At 55.3% G+C, this 27,622-nt stretch overlaps 1 protein-coding gene across 6 annotated transcripts in view; it reads left to right on the plus strand.

Moving 5' to 3' along the window:
* Nucleotides 1–8,529, plus strand: part of ZNF536 (zinc finger protein 536) — a 432,650-nt gene extending 424,121 nt beyond the window's left edge. For all 6 annotated transcript variants that reach the window (XM_072749680.1, XM_026010189.2, XM_072749699.1 and 3 more), the window contains one exon: nt 5,523–8,529. In XM_072749680.1, coding sequence (XP_072605781.1) covers nt 5,523–5,767 — 245 coding nt within the window. In that variant the 3' untranslated portion in view covers nt 5,768–8,529. The remainder of the gene's footprint in view (nt 1–5,522) is intronic.
* Nucleotides 8,530–27,622: the final 19,093 nt, after the last annotated feature.

Consider the following 27,622-nt stretch of genomic DNA (forward strand, 5'->3'; position numbering starts at 1 on the left):
AACGACAGCAGGGGCAACAGTAGGCGTGACAGTGACACCCCGCTGGCGTTTATACAGCTCGGGGGCTTTACGGACTCGGGGCCTTGTTCCACGCGATCCTCAGAGCGTCCTCCCGGGGGTACCAGCTGTCCCCCTCGCCCTCGCCTCGGCGGTCACGGCCTGGGAACACCCCGTGCCTCACGAAGGCCGGACGCAGAGGAACCTCCAGTCTGGAGTAAGTAGCCTCCCAACTTCTCAAGGGAGGAAGCTGTGCTTCGAGCCCCAGCTCGTGGCCAGACTCGCGTTGGCTGGCGCGTGGGCACCTGAGGGCAAAGCCCACAGGCCGAGCCCGGGAGCTCCTTGTCTGCGCATTCGGCCAAGGCCACCGTGCAGGGCGCTGCTTCTCCGCGGTTTGACCTGGACGGAGGCCGCAGCTAACAGGGAAGCTCATTCTGTCTTAGAAAGTGGCGAACATTAGCATCTTCCCAGCCACCTGCAGACCCAGGTGCAGCGCCAACTCTCTCTCCAGGCAGCCCGAGTGGCACGGCTGGTTTTCATCTCACTCAGAAGGGAGGGATGGCGGTTTGCAGAGTTCAAAGCTCCCCAAGGGGTGGCCCTGTCACCGTGAGGGCTGTGCCTGCTGCTCCTCTGGGATTGGGGTGACCTGTCTCCATCCGGAGGTCGGATTGTCCCCAGGCTGCACCTCCATCCAGCCCGCGGATGTCCGTGGGCCCCTCCTGCAGATGGATCCGCTCTTGGTCCCAGACATTTGAACAGCACAGTGAACTGTTCCTGGGAGCTCTCAGGTTTGGGGTTTGTTCTGAAAAGCCCTTGCTCGTGGTCTCTAACTCAACGCCAACAGACCTCGACATCACTGCCTTAGTCCCAGGGCCCGGGGGCTTCGAGGGTGCGGACAGCAGATAGTGCAGAGAAATTTGAACCCCTCCATCCAGGTTTAGCTGGACTCAGAGAGGTAGCGAGTTTCCAGAGTGCTTTTGCTTAACGACAGCTTTCTGTTTGGGAGTAACTGTTCCCGTCACCAAAAGAACAGACCTTTCCCTTAAATCTGACCCCGGGGAGAACATACTGCCTTCCGGGCCTTTCAGCAAGCCATTCCGAAGGGGGCGAAGGGTGTGTGGGTGCCGTGTGTGTGTGGGGGTATGTGTGTCCTATTAGCAGGCGTTGCAATCACGGTTCTTGTAAAGATTTCAGAGAATTAGGGTGTCTCCGTACTTTAAATCGAGTGGAAATCAGTTTTAGATTCAAACTGCCCAGATTCACTGTCTCTTAACTTGCTCCTCCGTGCAATGGGGCTGATATCAGTCCTTGACAGAGCTGACTCAACAATGAAGATGACATACAGAAATATATGTGGAACCCTCCCGGGGAGCTCCAGGTACCGCCCCCGTGACCCACAATGCTTCGATCTACAAGGAATACTGCAGGGCCAGGGTTTATTACGATTCCGATATCGTGCGGACTTCCTTCTACGAACGTACACACGCAGGGGGGTCTGCACATTTACATGGAGGCTTCCATCTCACCCAAGTCAAAATGCAAACTAATTCAACGCTCGTGGTTTGATCACTGACGTAGCCAAGCGTGCCTGGATTATAGGACATCTTTGACTCTACCGAGACGGAGAGACTCCGAGAGAGCCACAGGTTAAAATCGCGATTAATATTTTAAAATCAGTTGGTGGGAAAAATCTACTCGGTGCTTCCATGCCCAGTTGGCCGTTCCAAAAAAAAAAAAAAAAAAAAAGGCTTTTATTGTGAAGAAAGATGATATTTGAGGTTCTCCGCTTGGCTTGCCAACATGCATGCCCCATGGCACCCCCAGTGGTCCAACTGGAGACAGGGTGGCTTCCAGAGGTGGTGACATAGATGTCACACGGAAACGTATTATTTGTGAGAATAGGAAATATAATAAACAGCCTTGACAGACGGGCAGAAACGGTGGAGGGAGAGAACCTTTCCGAATTCTGGGGACCTGAGATGGATTTTTTTTTTTAAATTCATGAGAGACACAGGCAGAGGGAGAAGCAGGCTCCATGCAGGGAGCCTGATGTGGGACTCGATCCCAGGACCCCAGGATCACGCCCTGAGCCAAAGGCAGACGCTCAACTGCTGAGCCCCCCGGGGGTCCCTGGATTTATCCAACAAGATCGCGGTTTGGTCATTTTGCTGCGGTAGACTGTGGTAGGCTCTTTGGATCACAGTACCAAGAGTCTTGGTTTTATTTATTTATTTTTTAATTTTCATGTCTTTGTTATTCAGAGTTCTTGGCTCCGGAGACTCATCAGACCGTGGTGATTGTCTCCGTCGGGGACTTACTGCCATATGATATGTAATATGCAACGGGCATATGCGTAACATGCAATATGACACGAAAATTGGTGAGCTGGCTCCGGCGTTATAGGTGAGCCACGGTGGTTGGCAGAGTGAGCGGCCACCGAGCTGCCCGTGGTCGCAACCCAGAACATGTAGCCTGTTCCTGAGAAATATTTCTTGGGCTTCCTGAGAACGGGTGTCTCAGTTCTTCTCAGGTCCTTTGCATGACCTCCAGTTCGTTCACATGCCTTTAGCTGTAGATTTGGGCTGTCTCATCTCCTGCTCAAGAGCTGCTCCTGCAGAGAACCCCGAATCCTCTCTCACCAGCTAGTAAGTAGTTCAGTGTCCACAGGGGTGACAACTTCTCGAGTTGGGTAGTTGAGTCTTGGGATCTGCTTGAAACTCGCTGATTCCCAGCGTAGCACTGGCTTAGATTCAGGGTTACGGTGGAGAGAAAGGTGTTTTCTGTCCTACGGCCACCGACTGGCACCCAGATTCTTCCCTTTTATCTATGCCCTAACTCCAATGTGATGAAGAATCGGGCCACTTACATTCTTTGTGAAAACTCCTACACCCACATTAGAAATACGAGTCTCAGTTCTCCTTCCCCACCAGCCCAGGGCCTTCCCTGTCACCTTTGGGGTGGTGGGTCTGGGTAGCAGGGAGGCAGGAGGGGAATGACACTGGTCAATCTTTCTCTCACCTGACCCTCAAGGCCAGGCCCCTCCTGCTGACTGGCGGTGCCCTTCCCGCCGTGGTAGGCTATTGCACGAGGGCCAACAGCAAGTGTACTTTCCTTGGGTTTCATTTATTCTTCACTCCAAAGTCCACAGGTTTGCAAATTGGCTTTTGGCAAAGTGGGAAAGTTGATCAAACTCAGCCTTGTGTTAGAGGCAACAATAGAAACAAAAGACGCCGAAACTCCATCCAAAAGTTTATAAATACCTTCAAAAACAGGCAAGGTGAAGGAGTAAGATAATGATTCAGTTCCACAAACACTTCCTGCCTGCTTGCTCTGTGCCAGGTAGTGGGCTTGGCACCAATGATACTAAGATGGCTATGCTTCCTGCCAGGAACCCACAGCCAATCAAGGGGATCGATATGCAGCGGCCCCCAAAAGCGGCATCCCAGTTGGGCAGAACCTGGAAAGAGGAGAGAGGATGGAAGTGGTTATTTCAGGGCGAGGGGCATACAGCAAGGGCACGGAGATCCTGCAGGATGAAGCCCTTTTTGCAGAGACCACTAGTGGTCTGGTTTGATGTGGACAAAGCGTGGAGGCTCCAGAGGAGACTGGAGAGGAGGTGGCTCGGACTAGACTCGAAGGTCCCGATTTCTTCAGAGGGGTGGTGGCCATCAAAGACTTGAGGCAAGGAAACCGCAGCTGAGCTCCTGCTGTCGGAGCCCATCCTGGTCTTGCTGGGGAGGCTGGACTGGAGGTGGGACACCTAGAAGCACAAAGTCCTCCTGCAGGCTTCCGTGTTCATAGTCTAGACAGGAGTTGGGACCTACTGGACCATCCTCTGTCTGGAGGGGGATGGGAAAGAGAAAGCTTCAGTAGGTGGGAGGGACCCGTCCTGCAGACCAGTTGGCTGGGAGGGGAAAAGGAGAGTGCTAACTCTAGGAACCCGCTAGGAAGGAAGGAAGAAGCTTGCACTGAAGTGAAAGTGAGCTTCAGCTCCAAACGTTTGGTTGGCCTCCAGGTTCTCAGGAGCAAGACGGTCTCGCTAAGTAGATACACAGGCCTTCTGCTCTTACTGCTCTAGAAAAAAGTGCTGAATATGCTGTTCGGATGTTTCCTGGTGTAAACGGTTGGGCCCATGTATTTACTTGTTTATTTTTTCTGAGCAAATGAAACCCAGCCCTGGGCCTTGACCTCTCTGGGTGCTGGGTGGGACAGTACTCATGAGCTTCCTAGGAACCGCACGTCAACAGCTTCCGCGCGTCGGGCGGGGGGGGAGGGGGGGCGGGGGCAATGCAATTGTTCTATTATAACTTCCCCAAACCAGATGCTTTCTTGGTTCCTCAAGACGGCAGAAATGTGTGCAGCAGAACAGAAAAACCAAGCGTGGAGGACTATGTGGATTTCCACAAGAATCCATCTTCTGTTCCGATGTAGCACGTTTCCAGAAAAAAAAAAAGAAAAAGTTGATTTCAAGGGTTACGATTCAAAAATCTAACTTCTTTAAAACTATCCGGGCCTGGGTTATTTGGATATTTTGCTTCCCGCCAGATATCTTCTTCTGGCCCCCCCTTAAAACGCTGAGGCTCTGCAAATGCCACCAGCTTAGCACTTCCAGCTCCACCCCAGGGCCAGGCTTGGGGCACACCCTTCTCTCAGCCCCCTGCCTCCTCATGCTCATCGGGCTCGCGCTCCCTTGCTGGTCCATAAAGAGTTGATGGGGGGATAAGAAAGGGAAGTGGCTTAGTGCCGAGACCTCAGTCAGAATCTCAGGGGGAGGGATTTATGGCTTTTCTCATGTGTAGAACTGGGGTCAGCAAAGCACAGTCCGGGGGCCAAATCCTCCTCCTTTTTTTCTTTTTTTAGCTTTATTTTTTTAAAATAAATTAATTTTTTATTGGTGTTCAATTTACCAACATACAGAATAACACCCAGTGCTCAAATCCTCCTCCTATCTGTTTTCGTACAGGCGCTGAAAGTGGTTTCTACATTTTAAATGGTTGAAAACCAACCAAACAAACAAGGGATAGTAACTATTTCACCTCTGAGGAATCTCAGACGAAATTCAAATTTCAGCGTCGAGAGAATCAGTCTTGACTTTCATCCATAAAACGCTGGAAGCGTATTTCCCCTCTTGCCCTATGGAGGTGCCTGCGCAGTATCTCCGGCTTGTGTCTTGGCCTGCAAAGCCTGACGTACGGGCCGAGGTTTTATAGAGAAAGAATCGAGGCGTTGCGAGCATTGCCTCCTGTCATTTGGGAAAGTCGGGATTAAAACTCCCCCTGGGATGGACAGATCTTAGAAACTCGAGCTATTATTCGTCGGCAACTTCTGGTTTCGCCAAGTAGCTTACTGCTTGTCCAGATGGATCCACGGGCCGCGTTTCTGCCCTTCGCTGATCCCATTTTTTGCACAGTAAGCGCAGGTGTCATAGTAGCGATGCCGGCGGTGACGGTGCTGGTGTCCTCGGAGCCGCGGGGCCGGGGAGGGAGCGAGCGGCAGAGCTGACCGGCCGTTCTTTGTGTCCACAGGTCACAGGCCGTTTCAATGCCGATACTGCCCCTACAGTGCCTCGCAGAAGGGGAACCTGAAGACCCACGTCCTCTGCGTCCATCGTATGCCTTTTGACAACAGCCAGTATCCCGACCGCAGGTTCAAGCGCTCCAGAGTCGACTCGGAGGCTTCTGGGAATTTCGAAGACCCCACAGCTGTCAAGGCGGGTTGCTCAGCGGAGCTAACCGAAGAGGGCTGCAAAGCCCAGGAGGAGCGTAACTGAGCAAACTGACCTGTATATTGCAATATTATTTTACACAGTTTTAAGATTATGCATCTGGTAAAAGAGTTTGCTAACTGCATTCCAAGGGGAAAAACAAACAAACAAACAAAAAAATCGTGTACAACTCCCCCACTAGTGTATAGAACATTTAAAAAAAAATTTAAAAAGATATCTATATATATATATTAAAAAAAAAAACACAAAAAACCCACAAAAACAAATCCCCAGCCCTTGAAAATGGCTGCTAAACTGTTACCCGGCAACAAGTACTTCCAAACGATGCAGGTGGAGGAGAAGTGATTTCCGGAAGGCTTGGTGTCCTCCGAGCTTGAGCAAGCTGGGGACCCTTCCAACTCTTAAGTCGTCTTTGTCCCCCGATCATGCTCTTAACTGAAAAATGATACCATCTAAATGATTTAGTGTTGCCTTGAAGATGGAGGGGCTGTGTTTTCATTGTTGAAAACACCTCTATAATCTGCCACCAGCTGCTGCCATCTGCCCCCCACCCTAATGAGATGTGCTGCGAGGCAGCGGCGGTGCCAGTCAGGCTGGAGCGGTCACTGCAGAGAAAATCAATCCACATAGTGTCCCAACTGCACTCGCGGAGAAATCCTAGCCCGCCGCCCGCGCCAGGGCCGCCCGGCACTGCAGAGCATTGCCATCTTACACGTGCATTTTTAAAAAACACACAGCCAAACGAATCAGTGGCCAGGAATGATCTGCAGACAAATGCCCATTGCAGGTTTGATGAGTAATTCCTTTTTTTTTTTTTTTTTTTAAGATCAAATTGCAGGATTGAGGGAAAGGCTTTTTTTTTTTTTTTTTCTTTTTTTTCTCTCGGTTGTCTTTTTGTGTGTGTGTGGATGAAAAAGAAGTTGCTGATAAAATAAATAAATAAATAAATAAATTAGGGGTCCACGATATAAAATGCTGTTTAGGAAAACTAGCCAACCCTATCCACAGAAGGTGCTGGTGAGAAGTGGAAATTCACGTAATAATAGGAAGATTGTTTTTTTATTATGATTTTTTAAGATTTTACTTGAATGAAGGCTGCTCCGGTCCTTATGATCAGCTTCCTTTCATGTGTTAGCTTTTGTAAGTATCACAGACACGAAGAAGGATTTTCTTCTCCGACAAGCTCTTATGGAATAGCTTGTATTAAAAATCCGAATCTAAACATCCTGCTCTCTATTGCTAATGAAGAAAACTGTTTGAGTTAAAATGTCTGTTTTTGTAAAACAAATGTGTTCTATATTTTTGTAGATTTTAGATTTTTTTACTGATTGGATACTCCAAATTTCTTGAGTTCTGCACCACCCAGAGGGAGATTTTGAGGGCCAATGATGAAACACTTAACTCATTAAAAAAAAAAAAAATTGTAAGAAGACTGGTGAAGGGTTTATTCTTGAATCTGCTAGAATGGTGTGTAAGTTCAGCCTCTTAACATACTTCCTTTGAGTGACACGAAATTGGTGCTGTTGCTTGTGACGGTAGAGAAGTATCGAAGTATTAATTTCTTCTAAAACGAAATCATTCAGACTTAAAAAAAATAAAAAAAAAATAAAAAAAAATATACAGTCGATATTTCCTTGCAGGCTGGGAGCACAGAATAAAACCCCAGGGCCTTAAAAACTTCAGCTCTGCCTACAGCAGTTTACAAAAATTCTAAACTGCAAATCAATGTAAATAAAATGCTTAGCGCTATCCTGAGACCAGAAGGGATCTCAGGCTAATAAGGGATCCGGTTTGCATACGCTGTCCAGAGGGTGTCACCCACCCAAGGTTTCAGTGCAAATGAGGTCGCTGTGCAACGTGGACCCATCTGGCATAGAGCAAGCCGCTTTCTCGTTTTTCTAGAATAGTTCTCACTGCCTTACTTAAATCGAGTTGATAAACTTAATGCAACTGTTTCTATGATCCTAGAGGAAGGACTGAAATGTTACTGAAAACTTTCTGACTGTAGTGAGCTTTAGGATTTTAACTGCACTACTGTGTTTGGTGACTGTGCCAGTCGCTTGCTTTCCGTGTGTTTGCCCCGCCTTTGGTATCTTAGCAGAGAAAAATATATTAAAAAAAAAAAAAAAGAAGAAAAGAAGAAAAAAAAAAAGTAAAAAGAGAAAAAAAAAAAAACAAGAGGGAAAAAAAAAGTGGAAAAAAAAAAAAAACAAAAACGAGAGCCACATTCCATTTCTAGCACTTTGGGAGCTCTTTTGGTATTCTTTTGTGTCTTCTGAGCATCGTCAGATGCGACAGGCAATAATTCTGTTTGTGACACTGGGAACATCCCCTCTTCTTTGTGGCGTGCGTGTTGATCCCATTTTGTCCAGTGCTACCGTCCTTATTTCCCCCTCTGACACAAGCCTTCTTTCCAGAACATTTGTAACTTGTAATACAAACAAGTGACAGCCGCAGTGATGCAGTGTCAGTTTCTGAATGTCACCAGGTCCTCATATCTAAACATGTCAAGTTTTTTCCCTGTAACTTCTGTAGTCTGTGATGCTGGTCATAATACTGTCTACATTCCTACACAAAGAAAAAAAAAATCTATCTTGGAGGAAATCTGAGATCAATAGAGTAGAGGATTTTGTTGCTATGCTTGTAACAAGTAGAAAACTTTGTATTTAAAGTTTATTCTTGGTCATTATTTATTATTATAATACATCAGTTGACAGAACTTTATTCTGGTATAGAAAGTATTAAAAGTTGTTTTTTCAGCAATGACTGTTTTCTTTCTGCTGTTAGAATAAAATGTCTTTGAAGCAGTCCCGTTTTATCCAGTGTTTTACGCAATAAAACCTCTACCTCTGGAAAAAAAAAATATATCTTTTCCTATTCACTTATGTTTCTTAGGAAGGGTAAAACTTTTTTTTTTTTTTTTTTTTTTTGGAGCTTCATCGGGCTTTGGTAAGACTCGGTCGAACCCCGCTCATTAAAAAAGGCTTTGTTCTGGGCGGAAGGTCCCCACAGCTTTGTAGTTTCTCAACCCATGTGAGCGCGGACGGGAGTGTGTGCACACACCCACCCATGTGCACGTGCACACTATGCTTCTTCCAAGGCTTGCAGCCATCGGCTTCAGGAAGGTCAAACCTATGGAACTACGCGTGCCCTTCCTAGTACAGCAGCGATGGAAGACACTGAAGACATTGGGATCTATTTTTCCCCTTTACTGGTAGAAAGTTGTTTAAAAAAAAAAATCATCAAGTGCAAGAAGTCTTTGACGGAGGATAATCTGGATTCTCCCTTTAGGAGAAAAGGGAAAGAGCAGAGAACAATAAGGTCTCTGGTATCAGGGCTACTGATAAAGCGGCCCTCGGACGTTGACTTGAGAGGGTTGGAAGTCTCTTCTCCACACTTGATGTGCAGAGTTGCCTTTTGATTTTCTTGTTAATTGTTGTTGCTGTTGGTTTGGTTTCAAAACCAAGCTTGCACGGTGCCACCTGCAGCTCTGGGGTGCCGAGGGCCCAGGGAAACATGGCCAAAAGGAAAAGCATCCACCCACGTTGTATAGGGATTTGTAAACCCTCATGTCTCTTTCAGGATGCCAGGCCCCTGGTGTCTCTGGATGGGAGCAGGCGACTGGCATGGAATTTTGAGCAATCCTGACTTTCTGTTGTTAACCGACAGCAAAGGTGAGTCCTGAGGTTACAGTGAGAGGTCAGGAAGTGACCGCGTCGGGGCCGGGGAAGGTTGGCTGAGGGGTTATGACTCCACACACACGACGGGTCCCAAACCGAGATGCCCCCAGGGACCAGGCGAGAGACCCCAGCGGCGAGAAGAGGAGAGTAGGAACGGGCCGGTCCCCAGGGGTGGAGGGTGGACCTTCTGCACCTGCTTCTCATCACCACGAGGAATGTGGCATCGGGGCACCTGAGGTTTTCCAGAAATTTCGTACTTTTTTTTTTTTAAAGATTTTACTTATTTATTCATAAGATGCACAGAGAGAGGCAGAGACACAGGCAGAAGGAGAAGCAGGCTCCCTGCAGGGAGCCCGATGCGGGACTCAATCCCAGCACCCCGGGGTCACGCCCTGGGCTGAAGGCAGATGCTAAACCACTGAGCCACCCGGGCATCCCCAAGTTTTGTACTTTCATACGAAAGTATGAAGTCTCCCGATTTTTACATATTGGTTCAAGGTGTGTTTTCAAAACTCGAATCATAAATAGGTGAACAACAACAAAAAAAAGTGGTTTATCCATAGAACGGAATATTATTCTGCTATTAAGGAGGAACCGGACACCAGTAGATGCTGAATCATGAACGAACTTCGAAAACACGGTTGAGTGAAAGAAGCCAGTTATGCAAGAACACGTACTATATGACCCTGCTTATAGGAAAGGTCTAGAATGTCCAGGGTAGGCGTAAGGGCAGGCTGCAGGGTTGGGGAAGGGGAGAATGGGGGAGTGACTGCTCACAGGTTCAAGGTTTCTTTTTGGAGTGATAAAAATGTTCTAAAATTAGGTGGTAATGGCGGTTGCCCAAGTCTGAATGTTCTAAAACCCACGGAACTGGACCCTTTAAAAGGAAATAATTGGACTCTTTAAAGGGCAATAATTCTGTTTATTATTATTTACCTTTAAAAGGGTAAACTTTATGGGTTTTTGGATCATATCCCAATCAGGCTCTTATAAAATAAAGATAAAACTGGAAGAAGACCTTTCTAAGAAGCATCAGTGCGTAGAGGTATTTCCATCACAATGTCTTCAGCTCTCCGCAATCGCAGGCGATAGTCAGATTAGCACATCGTAGACCACGACAAAATGGACTTAAATTTGAACCCTGGCCACACTAACTGGTTGGCTGCTTGATCTTGAGCGACGAACCTGCCCTGAGTTCCTTGGTCCTATCTGTAAAATGATGAAATTATTAGACGCAGTGAGGTGGGGAAGATCACAGGTGGGTTTTGTAAATTTGCATTATGCAATTCCTAAATTGCTCTATTGTGGTGTGATAAGTTGTGGGTGAATTTGGGATCGATTCCCCCCCCCCCAGAAGACACTACGTTAAGGCCCCACGTTGGGGGAAAGGCTACCTGGAGGTCAGGATCCCTCCACACCCACCTCCTTCAGACAAGACGGTCCTGCACAAATGTCTTAAGCTTTTTGTTTTCTAATTTCCTCAGTGAAAAAACAAACAGTATTTACAACTTTCTTGCCACCTTCAGAGTTTTGGGGAGCAGCCGGGAGAGCGTGGGGGGCAGCAGGAAGATGAGTGGCCTTGGGGTTCGATGCCATTCCCCTCGCTGGTTCAGTAAAGTTCATAGGGGACCTACCGTGTGCCGCGCATAGGCCTCGGGCTGGTAAGTCGGGGGTCGCGCCCACAGGTCACCGTCCAAGGAGAAAACAGACTCGAGTCTGATAATCGCACAGGTAGACATACAGGGTCTGGAAGAGGAGATTCAAAGATAACGCAGGTGCTTCCACGTCAGGGAAGAGGTCCTGAGGCAGTGACTGTGACCAGAGACCCGATCGGGTGGGGCCGGTACAGCGAGAGCACGTGCAAAGGCCCGGGGGGCTCGGATGGGCCCTGAACTCCTGCCTCTCCCTCTCTGCAGCTGCGTGACCCCGGCCCATCCTTCCAGGCCCCCGATCCGCTGCTTTCTCCATACAGTACAACACGGGGTCGACAACCCAGGGCTCCTTGGGCGGTTAAACAGTCCGCAGGTGGCGAGCGGGGCGCGGGGCCGGCCAGGTCCTCAGGACTGTCATCCCAGGTGACGGCAGCAGGAGCCCGCTTGGCACTGGAGCGCAGGGCATTCTGCGGCCCGGCTGGGTCCTCGGAGACCGACGCAGATGACTTCGGCCGCTTTGCAGCGTCGAGAGAACTGATGGTTGCCTCCCGCCCAGAGGCCTCAGTTCCCCGGGAGGGAGTGTGGGCCCCTCTGCCCTCCCAGTCCAGGGGCGTTGCGTGGCTTCGGTCCCCCCCCACCCCGAGCAGGTGCACCCCTAGCAGGCGGTGTGTCCCGAGGGTGACCCACAGGCCGACTCTTCTGGGCCGGGGGCCTCGCAGTGCTCAAGCCGGGACAGGCCCCGCCGAGGCACCTGGGCCGGAGCCCACTCGGGGGGAGGCCCACGGGCAGGGGCAGCCAGCACACGGAGCCGGGGCCGGGTCCACGCCTTCCCAACCACGGCCCCGGCAGGCAGGACGAAGGCGACAAGGCCCACACAGCGTCCCTGCGCCCTGGCCCGTGCTCCGTGATGTGCCACCGTCCCTGCTGAGTGCTGAACCCGGCCCTGCTCCGGGCTGGGGGGCGGGGGTCACCTGGGATCCCTCTTCCTGCAGCCGGAAGCTGCCGAGCCCCGGCGTTGAGGTGCTGTTTTGTGCTGAAACTTGATGCAGACAACCCTGCTGCCTCTTGCAGTTTGGGATTTGCACGCTCCCCCGCTCCGTCGAACACCTGTGTTGTAGCAGTTTATCAGGAAAACCTCACCTGGAGTATCGTAAGCCCGATCCCAGGGAGCCTGGGGTGAAATATCGGGATCTTCCGTTCGAGATTCCAGAGGCTGGGCCCGTTCCACCGAACCAGAGGTATGTCTCCGCGGGGAAGGAAAAAAATTCGGAGCGTGATGCAATATTAAAAACGTCGCCCAGCTGAGCATTCCTTGTCGGGGCTCGTGTAGAGTTTTAATCTCCTCACCTGTTGGTGTTAAGAGAAAAGAGGGAGACCTGGAGAGGGAGGGCGGGCGGGCGGGCGAGGAAGGGCTTATGTGAACAGGGAAGCCACAAGCGAAGAGGAGGGGGAAAATTTAAATGATCCCAGACCGAACTGTTTTGCTGTTAATACAGAAATACAGTGCAAGACACATTTAATGGGCTCTATTTTTTATTATACTATGCTGAATAATTAAGTTTGAGGCTAAGTGTCACATGGATTTATCTTTTAATTAAAAAAGCATGGTTCACGCATATTTGAGTGGTAGTCCAAATAAATGCAGTATAGAAATTTATGTTTGTTTATCTAGGTGTTAATTACCTAGAGATTGTTCTGGATTACTTCTTTTTATAAAGTGTCATAGGCTCGTGTCAGAACGAATAAAGCTTGCCCATGGAACCTTATCAATTTGCTAACTATAGTGCTGGCCTGACCTGAAGGGGGGCAGGGGAAAACTTTGGGTGGGGATTGTTATGTATACACACGCCCACAGCCAACCCACACCAAATAAAACAGTCGTTTTAGAAAATATTCCTAGGACATAAAGGCACAAATATATCTTCGTTGTTTTACAGCCTCTTGTCCGCAGCTATTTATAAAACATGTGATTATTTATGCATCGGGTTATGAGAAGTTGGGCTGGAAGAGGCCGTGAAGGAGGCTCCATCAATCCAGGTACCTGAACCCTGCAAAGGTGCAAGCAGGGTTTGCAGGTGGAAACGGGGCCGCCAGGAAGTGGGCGGCTGTGATTTGTCTCAACCGCCTGGGCCTCCGGGCTGCTCCCAGAAGAGGCGGCGGTGGGAGGAGGAGGCATCCGAAGTGGAGGGGCACTTTTTTTTTTTTTTTGTAAGTCAAGGATGCACGACGCGGAGAAAGGGAAACCAGAAGCGCCCACACACTGTTCCTCACACCTCTGGGTCAGCCCCGGCCCCTTCCTTTGTTTGCAAAGTGATTTTTGGGGGCAGGTTCAGTCAAATAAATGGCCTTTGCAAGAAACCCACTGCTTTGGTCAAAAGGTTCAACTTCAAAGAGACGGATTTTCCGAGGGGATGAAGAATCCAAAGGGGTCTGGAATGTCTACACTGGGTGCGCTCCTTTGTTCCGGAGGCTTGTTTTCCTTGCTCCTTCTGCAGCGCCGGGCCGCCTTCGCCCGCGCACCACGCCTGCTTTTTTGGCTGTCAGATCACCGGAAAATCAATAAAGGTCACTGCCGGTCCCCAGGTGGCCTCCCCCCGCCCCCCCCACCCCTGGGGCCTGCTGAGCTCTCCCCCGGGTGCAGGGAGACCTGGACACACACCCACCTATGCTTCTGGCCCACCTGAGCTGGGGGTGCACCTGCGCCAGGCAGGGTTGCATTGCCCCCGCGGGGTCACTGGGTATGCGGCTGGAGGGCTGCGCCTGCAGGTGTGTGCCCGGAGGGGTGCTCCTGGAGGGGTGCACCCAGAGGGGTTTGCCTGGAGTGGTGTGCCTGGAGGGGTGTTCCTGGAGGGCTGCACCTGCAGGGGTGTGCCTGGAGGGGTGCATCCAGAGGGCTGCACCTGCAGGGGTGTGCCCAGAGGGGTGCACCTGGAGGGGTTTACCTGGAGGCGTGTGCCTGGAGGGGTGTTCCTGGAGGGCTGCGCCTGCAGGGGTGCTCCTGGAAGGATGCTCCTGGAGGGCTGTGCCTGCAGGGGTGCACCTGGAGGGGTGCTCCTGGAGGGGTGCACCCAGAGGGGTTTGCCTGGAGGGATGCTCCTGGAGGGGTGCGCCTGCAGGGGTGTGCCTGGAGGGATGCTCCTGGAGGGGTGCGCCTGGAGGGGTGTGCCTGCAAGGCTACACCTGGAGGGCTGCTCCTGGAGGGATGCACCTGGAGGGGTGTGCCTACAGGGATGTGCCTGGAGGGGTGCGTCCAGAGGGCTGCAGCTGCAGGGGTGTGCCTGGAGGGGTGTGCCTGCAGGGGTGTGCCTGGAGGGGTGCTCCTGGAGAGATGTTCCTGGAGGGATGTTCCTGGAGGGGTGCTCCTGGAGGGCTGTGCCTGCAGGGGTGCTCCTGGAGGGGTGCGCCTGCACGGGTGTGCCTGGAGGGGTGCGTCCAGAGGGCTGCACCTGCAAGGGTGTGCTCAGAGGGGTGCACCCAGAGGGGTTTGCCTGGAGAGGTGCTCCTGGAAGGGTGTCCCTGGAGGGCTGCGCCTGCAGGGGTGCACCTGGAGGGCTGCACCTGGCGGGGTGCGCCAAGTGGGCACGGAGCGGAACGTGGTGCCCAGCAGGGGCTCCCGGGCATTCCGTGGGCGCAGACCCCTGGCTGGGGCTCAGGGCAGCGGGCGGTGGCTGGAGAGGACAGGGCCCCCGCCCCCAGGGCTGCTCTGCTGTCAGGGAAGGGGACAGGTGCGCCCCTGAGCAGCCCTGTGTGGAGTCGGGCGCCGCCGAGGGCCCACGGGTAGGGGTGCGGGTGCGGGCGCCCTCTGAGAGCCCCATTAGGGCGCCAGATCAAAGCCTCCTCCATCATTTAAATTATTGACGCTTAGACTTGATTTCCCTCCCAAATCCCTGCCGGTTCCTCCCTGGGATCATTGCTGTTGTCAGCGACTGGGCCCCAGCCGCCCTGGGTGGGATGGACACCCGAGGGGGACTGGGGGGTGGGTCCCTTGCTTGTGCCTGAGCCCCTGCCCATACCCCCCACCCCCAGGCACCAACTGAGTCAGCCCAACAAGGTGATGTGTCGGTGAGTGGGCGGGGAGCCCCTCCGGGGTGGCGGGCACAGGGCCCTGGGCACTGAATCTCCTGGGGGGGGGGTGACCTGCGGGTCCCCCCCAGTCTCATCAAGGAGGGCCCGGATGGAGGCCGTCCTTGGAGGTGGTGCACGAGGGGCTGTGCAGGGCTTGGGGTCCGGACGCTGGTCTGCAATGCCGTGGAAGGTCCACGTGTCCCAAAATGTCAAAAATGTTCGAGGTGAAATTCGCATAACCTGAAATTAGCCACTTTTAAGGGTTACAGGGCGGCGGCATTTAGAGCATCGACGGCGCTGTGCCAGCACGGACTAGGTTCAGTTCCACGTGTCCTCTGCCCTGAGCGCACACCGGGTCCCTGAGGCCGTCGTGCCCTATCCCCCCCCGCCCCCCGCCCCGCTCCGTAACCACCAATCCCTTCTCGTCTGCGCGGATTCACCGGTCCTGGACGTTTCGCATACGTGGAGTCCCACGGTCCGTGACCTTTTGTGTCTGGCTTCGTCCACTTCGCCTAATGTTTTTGAGGTTCCCCCGCCTGGCCGCCGGCATCGGGGTGTCGTTCCTCTCCGTGACTGAAGAACGCGCCCCTGTGGGTGTGGGCCAGCATCGTGCTTGCGTCTCCTGGCCACCTCCCGTGACGGCGCTCCGAACACTGGAGTCCCCGGGTTCAGTGACTGGGGACACACAACCTGGTGGTGGAATTACTGGGTCAACTGGGGAATTCTGTGCTTGAGTTTTTGAGGAACTGCCAAGCTCCATCAGCTTTTTATTCAGTCGACGGGTTCGTGTCTCCACATGGCCTAGACCCCTTAACGTAGTGGCTTCCCTTAGGTGAGAAAACAATCCGTACTCCTTACCACGGCCTTCAAGGCCCCCCGTGATTTGACCTCCTCCTCTCTAACTCCATCCTCCGCGTCTGCCTCAACACCCTCCATGTGGAGCCAAAATGATTTTTTTTTTTTTTTTGGACGTTACTGTTGCCAGACCTATTCCTGACCCTGGGCCTTTGCACCTGCCCTTCCCTCTCGCCCCTCCTGTACTGAGCACCTTCCCCTTCTCCGATTTCATCTCAGGGGGACCCTTCTGTCGTCCCTGGATCCGCGTGTTTCCGACTCTGTACCGGGTCACCGTCCATCATCCTATAGCCACCTTCCTTGTGGCAGTCACTAATTGCTCCCCCAAAATACCTTGTTTATCCCTTGGTTTACACGCTTATGTCTGCCTTCCTTACTGGAGTGTAATTTCCGTGAGATCAGAGACAAACAGCGCCCGGTACAGAGTAAGAGCTCAAATAAAATACTTATCAAAGAAATGAAAAATTCCCAGCCCAATTATCTTTGATAATAATCACTACAGGATTGTGGAAATTTTATTAGTCGTAAAAAAAAAAAAAAAAAAAAAAAAAAGTTCCTTCCGTGGTCTCCAGAAGGAAGGCGCCAACATAAAGAGGAATATGGACAAACCCAGAGGCCAGAGGTGCAGTGTCCTTGAGAACCGGGTGAGGCCCTCCTTGCGGGGAGTGTGTCTGTCTGCAGGCGGGGACAGACAGACGGTGGCCTGCTGCGTGGACAGAGCTGATTCTCGATGGCCTCGTGCTTCGCGTCCTTGGGAGACGCTCCCCAGACTCTACGGAAGGGCTCGCAGCCGTCGGGCGGGGAGCGGCAGCCAGGACGCCTCGACCCAAGTGCAATCCTGCTGGACGGCGCAGGTGCCCTGACGGCGGCGCCGACCCTCAGTTCCCTCGTCCGTACGAGGGGCCGCTGACACCTGCCAGGAGGTGAGCACCACATGCCACCATGGGGAAGGGTCTTGCAAATGGCAATATGGGGCACATCAGTCATCGCCACACCCGTTAATATGGAGAAATACGTGTGCCCGTCCCGCCCGTGCCAAGGTGTGGGTGGGGAGGACAGGGCCCGGCAGCCTGGTCAGCATCCGCGGCGGCCACCCGGGGTCCCTCGCCCGCCCTGGTGACCCTGGCCACACTCATGCCGGTGACCCTGGGGTCAACGCCTCTTCTTAATGCCTTTCCATTTCTCAGTTTGCTGACTGGGGTGATTTTCGGTGAGGTCCACATAAATACTTCAAAAATAATTCACGATGAAGAGGAACGCTTCTGGAATGGATGATGGCACCAGGAATTAAACGCTTTATAGGACCAAGCGTAAATTATTTTAATGCATGTAATAGATCCGCCCAGGGAGACTCGAGCCCCTCTAGGTCATGCCTCTGTGCCCCCAGGGCCCGGGGGGTGGTGGGAGCAGGTGGCTGGGAGCCTGCTCTGCTGGGGCGTGAATCATTCCCCTCTCCAAAGACCAATTCCCCCAGCACTTAGGTCCTCCTAACCTGAGGAAAGAATGGAAGGTTCCGCGTCTGGCCAGGCGGAGCCAGGAGCCAGGGGACAGATGGGGCAACGTGAGAGCATTTGTTAGCAATGACGACGGCCTGACCTGCATCCTGCCTTTCATTCATTGTCTGTCCCTCTGGAGGGGGCTGAGGGATGCTGCTATCTGGCACCAGGCGTTTAAAATATTTTGTCTTCTGTGAAGGTGCTGGGAGGCAGGACTGACGTTCCAGTTCAGGTCGTCAACGGACATCTCACACTCACCCTCGTTGCGAGCTCGCGCAGGAAGAAATCTTTCAGGGACGCTGTGCCCAACATACCCGTTCAAGAGAGGAGAAGCTCGGGGTTTTGCGCCCCCAGACGAAGAAAATCAACACACTTGTTGATTTTTTCACGCAGGGGGCTGCCTGCGTCATATTTATAGAGCGATTATCTAAAGATTGTTGTTGTGGTTTTGTCATTACTGAAGAGGTTTGTGATCTCAGAGGAAAGAATTCCTCCAGTCCAGGGTGTGTGAGCATGACCTCGATGGTCAGGCTAAGCACGGTGACAGCGCATCACGGGGGCCGGTTGTCTCCTATCTGGAGGGACGCTTTGAGGCCCTCAACATCTAACAATCATGCGTCAGTGGGGGGGCATGAGCTGGGTGCTGGCCGCCCGGCGCTGAGCCACGCCTGGGTCCCGCGGCTGCTTCGTGACCTCAGGGAGCACCCATGTCGCAAGCGGCAGTAATAACGCCGTGAGTTCTGGGGCCTTCGTCTCCTTGATGGCCTGTCTATGGGTGTCTGAAGTTCCACGCTCCGGGATTCCCTCGCGCACGCCAACGTCAGTGCGGCTGAGCACGAGAGCAGTGGGACCGGAGCAGTAGACGGAGAGCACCGGGAGGTGAGGGCTTGAATGGAGAAGAATAGGATCTGGGCGCGAGGCGCTGACGGACGGTGGGAGACAGGGTTCCAGGAGGAAGGGTCAACGTGCCCCAAAGCCAAGATCCAAAGGTTCCCGGATGGGGGGGGGGGGGTCTTCGACCAGCGAGCGCACCCCAGGAGGGTCCGAGCCCAAAGACGGACGGACGGACGGGATGAGGGGTTGAAGGAAGAGCCCTCCCCCGGCAGGTGTGTTTCCCCAGTACCTCTCACTGTCGTGTAGATCAGGACGGGACTGACGCATTCTCTTAGTGAGAGAAGTTCCCTGGCTGCTCAGGAAATAAATCATGCGATACCCCAGGAGGACTTTCAAATGGAAATGGAAATTGTAGCCCACAGAGGGAATCTTCGGAGGTGGCGGATGATTACTGTCCACCAGGGTATAAATGGAGGGTAGCATCGCCTCCATTAAGCCTTCCCCGCCCGCCTCTGGGACAAATATTTTCTGTCCGCGCCCCCGAAGCGCACAGCTCTGGACGGGGGTCTGGGACCGGCCACGGGGCGCCACGGCAGGTCCCGTCTGTGTCCCCCGCGGCTGCGCTGGGTCACGTGAGGGCGGCCGCCCGGCCCGCTTCACTCCTGGGATCCCTGATGACCCGCAATGGAAGCCTCACGTACCCCTCCTGGTTCCCTCTGTATAAATAAACCGAGTTTGAAATCTGGACTTCCTGAATTTCAGTTCAACATAGCCACACCATCTCCCATTTTAAGTTTCTGGAAAGAAACCGCTCAAACCATCAAAAATATAATTGGCTCTTGGATGGCAAGCTTGTTCGGAGCCAGAGTGATGCATCCCTCCCAGCCTTAGCACGGTGCCTGGCACGCGCGCATCCCATCAGGGTCTGCAGGAGGAACGCCGCGGGGCTGACGCTCATGTTCCCAACGCCCTCAGCTCCCCTCTGAATCGCCAGCCACTGGCCTCTTCCTGTGTGAAGAACCATAGGAATGTGCTCAGCTGCAGGGAAGCCGGGAAGTGGTGGGGATTGCATGTCCCCCCACCCCGGGACAACCCTCACTCAATCAAAGAGGGGGGTCAGTGAATGAAGGCTGCAGCTCTCGGGTCCTCCGCAGCCCAATGGGATCCTCTGCCACCCTATGGCGTCCTCCACTGCTCTGTGGGGTCCTCTGCTGCCCTATGGGGTCCTCTGCAGCCCTGTGGGGTCCTCTGCTGCCCTATGGGGTCCTCCACACCCTATGGGGTCCTCCGCAGCCCTATGGGGTCCTCCACAACTTTATGGGGTCCTCCACAGTTCTATGGAGTCCTCCACAGCCCTATGGGGTCCTCTATAGTCCTATGGGGTCCTCCACTGCCCTATGGGATCTTCTGCAGCCCTATGGGGTCCTCCACTGCCCTATGGGGTCCTCTGCAGCCCTATGGGGTCCTCCACAGCCCTATGGGGTCCTCTGCAGCCCTATAGGGTCCTCCAAAGTCCTATGGAGTCCTCTTCAGCCCTATGGGGTCCTCCACAGCCCTATGGGGTCCTCTGCAGCCCTATGGGGTCCTCCACAGCCCTATGGCATCCTCCGCAGCCCTATGGGGTCCTCTGCAGCTCTATGGGGTCCTCTATAGCCCTATGGGGTCCTCCACGGCCCTATGGGGTCCTCCACAGCCTTATAGGGCCCTGTACAGGACCAGCCCCGGTTGTCCATCAGTGCCTCCCATTCTGACATCACTCCCATCCCCACCCTTCATTCGGGTTCTCTGGGATCATCCTCTAAATGCACCCCCTGCACCCTTCTTGTCTCACCAGGTGTCTGCTTTCGGGGGTGGGGGGCCCCGACGGAGACAGGAGCTCAGCAGATACACGAGTACGTGTTGAAAGAATGAATGAACGCAAGGGGACGAGCGCGCGTGGGATGATGGAGAGAGGACGGGGTCTGCGCGCGAGCTCTGCACACCCCACGGTCTCCCCAGGCCGCTCTGGGACGGGGCCACCCCGGGGAGCCTGGACCCAGGTGGAGAGGACGCGGGCTCGGCGGGCGCGGCTCGTCACCGCCCGGGGGCCCCTGTCCCGCAGGTGTGGCTACACGGGGGGCCGGGCCCCGGGCCAGAGCTCGCGGCCACCTGGAGGCTAAGGGAAGTGGAGCCACGGATGATGGAGGAGGGAGAGGGACAGGTGTCCTCCACGCCACCGTGAGGCCGCGCGGGCGCGCGCTTGGAGCGGAGCCCGGCAAAAATAACGCGAGGCCCAGATAACTGGGTGGGAGAGGGGCCCGTGAGCGCGGGGCCGAACGAGGAGAGGCTGCGGCGCCTCTTCCAGATGGCTCCTTCCCACCCCCCACCCATTTTGATACGAGGACAGGAACGCATCATGTACCTGAAGGCGGAAACAGAAGGTTCCACCAAAGATTGGACGGAGAAAGCCAGACGCTGCGGAACAGCCAGCCTTCTCCGGGACCGGCTGTGAGCGCTGCTAAGAATAGACCCGGGCCAGGACGGAGTCTCTCTCCGCAGGAGTCTCGGGAACATTCTAAACTCGTGCGCCGAGCCCCCTCCGCTGCAGCCTGGCTGGGGGGCAGGGCGCAGGGACCCCGCCCTGCAGCTGCCTGTGCACCGGGGGCCGTCCTGGAGCCAGGCGGGTCGTCATTTGTGGGGGGGAAATGGCCTTTCCTTCCCGCGGCGGGCTCAGTCCCCCTGCGTGCCCTGAAGGACTCTAGTCACTGTGTATACAGCAAGGGTCTATTGCGTGCATCGTCTGTGCTCGCCGTGGGGGGACACAGGAGACAGAAGACACCCCTGCACTGCTGCCCTGGGAGATTGATTTGGAGACAGGAGACCACTGGATGGGGCAGGGAAGAGGATCCCAGGGAAGTCACCCCGGGTGGGGCAGGAGGCTGCTTTGGCCGGCCCAGCGGGGGCAGACGGGGGAGTGGGGCCCAGACGGGGAGACACCGGTCTCAGAGCCGGGGGGAGAGAGCTGCTGGGGTGTCCTCGGGCTCGGGCCTCCCAGGAGCCTGCTGGTGGTGCCCATGAAGCCAGCAGCAAAGCGGAGTAATAGGGCCACATGGCTGCACGGGGTGGGCAGGGACCCACTGGGCAGGGAGCGGGACGGGAAGGCGAGGGGGCGCCTGCGAGAAATTCGGCAATGAAAGCTGAGGTCAGGGTCGGGGTCCGTGGAACCCCAGGTCCGCGCGGCAGGCCTGTGGCGTTGGGGTCACCCGTGTCGCTAATGCTGTCGATTAAGAAGCACAACCCCCACCCCAAGTTGCACAGGCCCTGCTGTCCGGTCCTCCCCGGCTCAGGAAACGTACGGCCCGTCCGGCGTGTTTAGAAATAGAACTTCTCCTCCTTCCTCTCCTTCTCCTTCTCTTTCTTCTCCTTCTTCTCCTTCTCCTTCATCTCCTCCTTTTCCTCCTCCTTTTTTTTTTAAAAAAAACTTTATTTATTTTAGGGGCAGGGAGGGGCAGCGAGAGGGAAAGGGCCTTGAGCGGACTCCCCACTGAGCACAGAGCCTGATGCGGGGCTCAATCCTGCGACCCCAAGATCACACCTGACCTGAAACCCCAAGTCGGATGTTGAACTGACCCCACCTCGGCCCTTTGGGATTCCCGCTAGACCCCCTCCCTCTCCAGGCGCCCCCATCGGGGAGCTCTTCTTTGAGACTTGCTCCACTGACAAAATCCTGCTGTTGCAACAGGACAGGGGCCGGGGGGCTGAGTCTTCCGGAGCGTGGTTCACGATGCTGGGGTTGGGTCACGGATGTGGCCAGGCCCACAGTCTGCACAGGGGAGCGGAGCCGGGGTTTGACCCCAGGAGCCCTGGAGGGGTGGCGACAGGTGCTCAGCGGGGGCCTGGGGATGGCTCTGTGATGCTCGCTGCTGCTTGGGACCCCACGGTGGGTTGGACGGGGGCTCCCGCCGTCCGTGCATCTCAGGGCAGCGGGGTGGGGGGGCCTTGATGGGCGGCGGCGGCGGCGGCGGGTGTCTGTGGGCTCCCGGGGATGGCAGGGGAGGAAGGACACTGGGTCCCTCCGTGCCATCTTCAGGGGTGTTTCACGAGCCTTCTCTGCAGAAGGGATGTAGCAGGAGTCCCTCCCTCCGAGGGGAAGCTCGGTCTCTGGGGGGAGACAGGGAAATAAGTCAAGGTCTTGCAGGAATGCCATCTGCAAAGGCCGGAGCGAGCCGCAGTGACTCCGCTGTCATTTCCCCTGACAAAGGGCCCAGGCTCTCCCTGCCACCCCGCGGGGGACGGCCCCAGGAGGTGAGGCCACAGGGCCCTTACTCTTCACTATCCCGGGTGCCTTCTGGTTGGTGACACGGGACACAGGGCCGCGTCCATGCCAGCCTGACGGTCGCCGTCCGTCCGTGCCTCCAGGGCCCCGATCCGCGGGTCCCTCCCTCCTGAATTCTGTTTTGCCGCGTGGGACCCGGTGTGGGTCTCCTCTCCCGTCATCTTTTAAAAATCAAACTGTGTAAGCTGTTGGTCTCGCGCGTGGGCTGCTGCATTTTATTCATTTGAACACAGCATTTTTAATGACTCCGGTAGCCAGGGCTCCCCCTCCCCCCGGGCCCACAGAGAAGGGCCCTGTGTGGCCTCCGTGTGCCGTCGGGAGGACGCGCTGCCCGCTGCGGCCAGAGCTTTGCCCTTGACCTCACGGCGTTCTCCTTGGGCTGGGGTCGTGAGAAGGGGAGCCCTAGTTTGGTTTTGGGTTTTGTCTTTGATTTCGCGACATGCTGGGCGGTTCACAGGACTCTCGGTGACGCCGCATGACGCCCAGGGGCCTGCACAGCACTGACCGGTCCCGCTCGCTGGCAGCGTCAGAGGCCCTGGGCCAAGGCGGGAACAAACCCGCCTGTTTCTGGACTGTCTCTTCCTCCCTCGTCGCCGACAAGCCCCTTTGGCAGCGGAGAGTGTGTGTGGCCCTGGCGGGTGCTCGAGGCCTGGCTCTTTGCTGCCCAACTCACGGCAGCTGAACCCCTCGATGGGTTCCCCTGACTGTGCAGCCCTGTGCCCAGCCCCTGCTTCCCCGGGTCCATCAGCTTTATTTCTTTGCATGCTCTCCATTCGGTGTCTGCAAAGGCAGCCTCCCCTAGAAGCTGCTAGGCCGTGCAGGACCCCTTGGGGCCCCTTGGGATTCCCGTGAGACCCTGACCTTCTCCTGGAGGCCCCGGAAGCTGTCTGGGCCGTGCAGACCTCACCTGGGCCCCTCGGGATTCCCGCCAGACCCGGTCCTCCTCCTGGAGGCCTCAGTGGTCTCCTCTTCCGAGCTCCTCTGTTCTTTCTGACACTGGCCTGGCTTGACGGCACGCTGGCCTGCGCCCTGACCCGGCCGCCCTGCACTGCAAGGACCAGCGACCAGCCTCTTGAATCACTCTTGGGGTCCCCGGAACAGGAGGAGAGAACGCTACACGCTCGCTGTGGGGTCGACCGACTGATCAAATGATGGCTGGCCGGGCCTGTGGAGTGTGTAGCTGGGTGGCCTGGGGCCCTTCGGGGGTTTCCAAGATCACAGAGGGCAGGAGGATGAAGCTGCAGACCCTCCTAGGGCTCTCTTGCTTTGCAGGGTGGTCTCACGTTCAGGGCCCCGGAGCTGCAGGCCGGGGGACGGGGGCGTCTCAGTCCGCGCCCCCGCCGCCCACCAGCATGGTTTAGGGAACCCCCTGCCACTGACAGGGTCGCCATTGAACCGGGGGGGCCTCAGCATCTCAAGCCGCCTCGCGTGAGCCTAAGCAAACAGCACGTCGTGCTTGCTCTGCCTGTGGGTTGACACGCCTGGGGACGGCACCGTAAGTCTAACGGCCCCTCCTGAGGACGCTGCCATCCTACAGAATAGGTACTTGCTAGCGACGGTGGCGCAGTCCCTTACCTTGCTCGTCCTTATTAGACGACGGCCAGTGGGTTCACCACCCGCCTCTTCCTTTCCTTACGTGGGCTCCGCTTCTCCGCCGGCTCCCTCGCTGGTCTGCCGTGGACCCTGCCTCCTGCTCGGCGCGGCCTTGGGCAGGTGACAGCGCTCGTCTCCGCAGGTGGGCGCGGGGCGCGGGTGCCCGTGTGGGCGAGCGGCGCTAATGGACGGCCCCGGCCTTGCGGCTCTCTGCAGTATTCCCCGAAAGTAGATCATTATTCTGTATGGAATAAATAGTGTTATCGGGCTGATATGCTTAAGGCTAATGAGCCCATGTCTAGCATCTGAGAAGCCAGATAACAAGACATGTTTTTCTCCATTGGCTTCTATTGATGTATTAATTAATGAAACCCAAGATTCCCCTTTGAGCTGGAGGAGTGTTTAAATCACTCCTGAGCTGTTTGCAGCACATCTTCCCTCCTGCTCCAGACGCTGCGGGGGGCTGGGGGGGGCAGCCAGGTCTCCCTGTCCGGCCTGGCTCGGGGGGTGGAGCGGGGCCAGGTACCCCTGCCTGCGTCCCTCTGTTGTCATCGGGGCCAGCCGCGAGGGCCGCGGGGCCAGGCCTACCGTGGGGCCAGCCTCGAGCTTCCGCGTCCACTCGCCTCCTTTGACATTTCCGTGCCCTCGAAGGAGCCGCAGCCCAGGACCTCGCAAGCCGCTCCCTCGATGTTGACTAAACACCTGCCCACGAATGAGGTTGCGTGGATCCCGGGCGAGGCTATCCGCACGCCGTTGGCTGGTTTGTTTTGAGTGATCGTCTACTACTGCAAGTGACAGCATGGTAAATGTCACAGTGTTGGCATTAGATATGTTTGGGTTTAAGCCTGACTCTGGCACTTGGTATCTGTATAAACTCAGTCAAGTTGTTGAAAGTCTCTGAGCCTCAACTTCCTTGTCTGCGAAGCGGAGAGGAGGAGGAGGAGGAGGATGGTGACGACGGGGATGACAATGGGCACCCCCAACGGCTGCTGGTGAAGACGACGTGGCCTGGCTTGGGTCTCCGGGAAGAGACGCTGCGGAGAGCGCGCGGTGGAGGGGGACAGGGATGGTCCTGATCTGCTAACAGTGACAGCGTATCTTGTTAGATATGGAACCTGTGGGGGTGCCGGGCCGGCGCAGTCGGAGAAGGGTCGACTCCTGGTTTCGGCTCCGGTCACGACCTCGGGGTTTGTGGGATGAAGCCCCGCACCGGGCTCCGTGCTCAGTGCAGAGTCTGCTCGAATTCCGCCTCCCTCTCCCTCTGCCCTTCCCTGCCGCGTGCATGTGCGCAGCGTGCTCTCCCTCTCCCTCAAACCAACCTTTAAAAATAAGAATAAATAAATATGAAATGGCGGAAAAGGGATCGGTGGAAAACCACTCCTTAGAAGAGTGACGTTGCATTATTTTTCAGTCTTCGTCGTGACTGTAGCTTCTCTGAGTCTGTCAAGAACATACCTTAAAGGACCCGCCCCCGATCCTTAAAGCCAGCGTGCGGTCAGCCGTGCAAAGGTGAAGGGCGTTCGGAGAAAGAAAGAAAAGTTGTTTTCTTTCTAAGTGAGTGGCTTACACTTCTTTCAACGGCCCTGCTAGAACATTCGTGCGCATGTTTGCCCCCAGAAGTGACCACGTACCCCGTACCTGCAGGTAGACATGTAGCCCCGCTCCCCATAACTATGCACCCCTCGTGCCCCAGAGGTGACCGTGGACCCCCATGTCTCATAGATCACCAGGTACCTCTGTGCCCTGTGGTAAGCATGCACCTGTGGGTAACCAGGTACCCCATGGGTAAGCATGCACCTGGGTAACCACACACCCTGTGGGTAATCATGCACCCGCAGTAACCAGGCACCTGTGGGTAAGAATGCACCTGTGGGTAACCATGCACCTGTGGGTAACCACACACCCCGTGGGTAACCAGGCACCTGTGGGTAACCAGGCATCTCGTAGGTAACCAGGCACCTGTGGGTAAACATGCACCCATGGGTAACCAGGCTCCTGCAGGTAACCAGGCACCCGTGGATAACCAGGCACCCAGGTAACCAGGCACTCTGTGGGTAACCAGGCCCCCGTGATTGACCATGCACCCCGTGGGTAGCCACGCACCCTGGGGGTAACCAGGCACCCAGGTAACCAGGCACTCTGTGGGTAACCAGGCCCCCGTGAGTGACCATGCACCCCGTGGGTAGCCACGTACCCCGTGGGTAACCAGACACCCCATGGGTAGCCACGCACCCCTGCACACCACACACCCGGTCCAAACCTACAGTCAAGGGAAAGTTCATTGCCCTCTGCTCTCTCCCCCGTGGGAGGTCCCGACCCTGCAGCCGTCCCCTCCCTCCCGAGAGAGCAAGGCAGCCACAGGGCCGGGAGCAGGGTAAGCGGTCACAGGTCGCACTGTCTGTGGTCACGGGTGGCGCCGTGCAGCACCGTGGTGGGAAGCGCGCCTTGCGGGCCCCGGACCCTCCGTGGCGAACCTCCGTGTGCGCCCCTGTCCCCCGGATCCCCACTGACAGCGGCCGGAGGACCCGCCATGGGCCCCATTGGCCTCCCGCCCGGGCTCCCGCAGGGGTGCTCAGCGCCTGTCGGCCGTCACTGGCCACGGCCGGGCGGCCACCCGCTCCCTCCTGGCCTTCCACATCCTCATGCCTAATGTTTTGTGACTCAGATTCTACTCTACCTCGAATCAATAGCCACTTAGAATTAAAATTCGAGCCGAACTATAAAACCATAAAAGCCCCTGATTATTTCATTAGTAATTTGCTAATTGGCATTAGATATTTAATTACACATTCCAAATATTTGATGAATGATTTCAGCTCCACACAGAGAGCCGGCGACGGGGAGTACGGCTCCGAGGGGTGCGTCGCAGCGGGTGTGCGCGTCCTTGTGTGTCCCAAGCCCCAAGCCGGAGAGAACTCGCCTAAGGCCGCGCCCCGCGGCCTGAGCCCACGCTGCCCCCAGGCCGCCTCCAGCAGCAGCACTTTCTGCTCACCCTTCTCTCCCGGAGACACTCTCTTTTCTGCCTTGATCTGCTTCCCACAACAGAAGGTGATCCCCCCTCCCTCTCAGCCTCCGGATGGGCTGGTTTTTGAGGTGGACCCAGGAGCCCACTCCGTCCCCCTCACCCCTCTCCCGCCCCGTCCCTTGTCCTGCTTCCTCCCCGCAGCCGGCCCTGTCTGCATTGGACACCAGATGGCCCCCACAACCTTCTTAGAATGGATTTGCATTACATACCACTCCGTCTCTGGCTCCCTCCCTTTAGGTGTGGGAGTGCTGTTTCTCTAGAAAAAAAAAAAAAAAGATAATTTCAGTACATGAAAAAAATGCACAAATGTTCATTTCTGTTTCTTCTGGGATTCTTCTGACGATAAGTGGGCACTGAATTCATGCAGCCCCAGAAGCGTGTCCTG

Source organism: Vulpes vulpes, chromosome 1 (genome assembly GCF_048418805.1).
Source record: "Vulpes vulpes isolate BD-2025 chromosome 1, VulVul3, whole genome shotgun sequence".
Classification (NCBI taxonomy): domain Eukaryota; kingdom Metazoa; phylum Chordata; class Mammalia; order Carnivora; family Canidae; genus Vulpes; species Vulpes vulpes.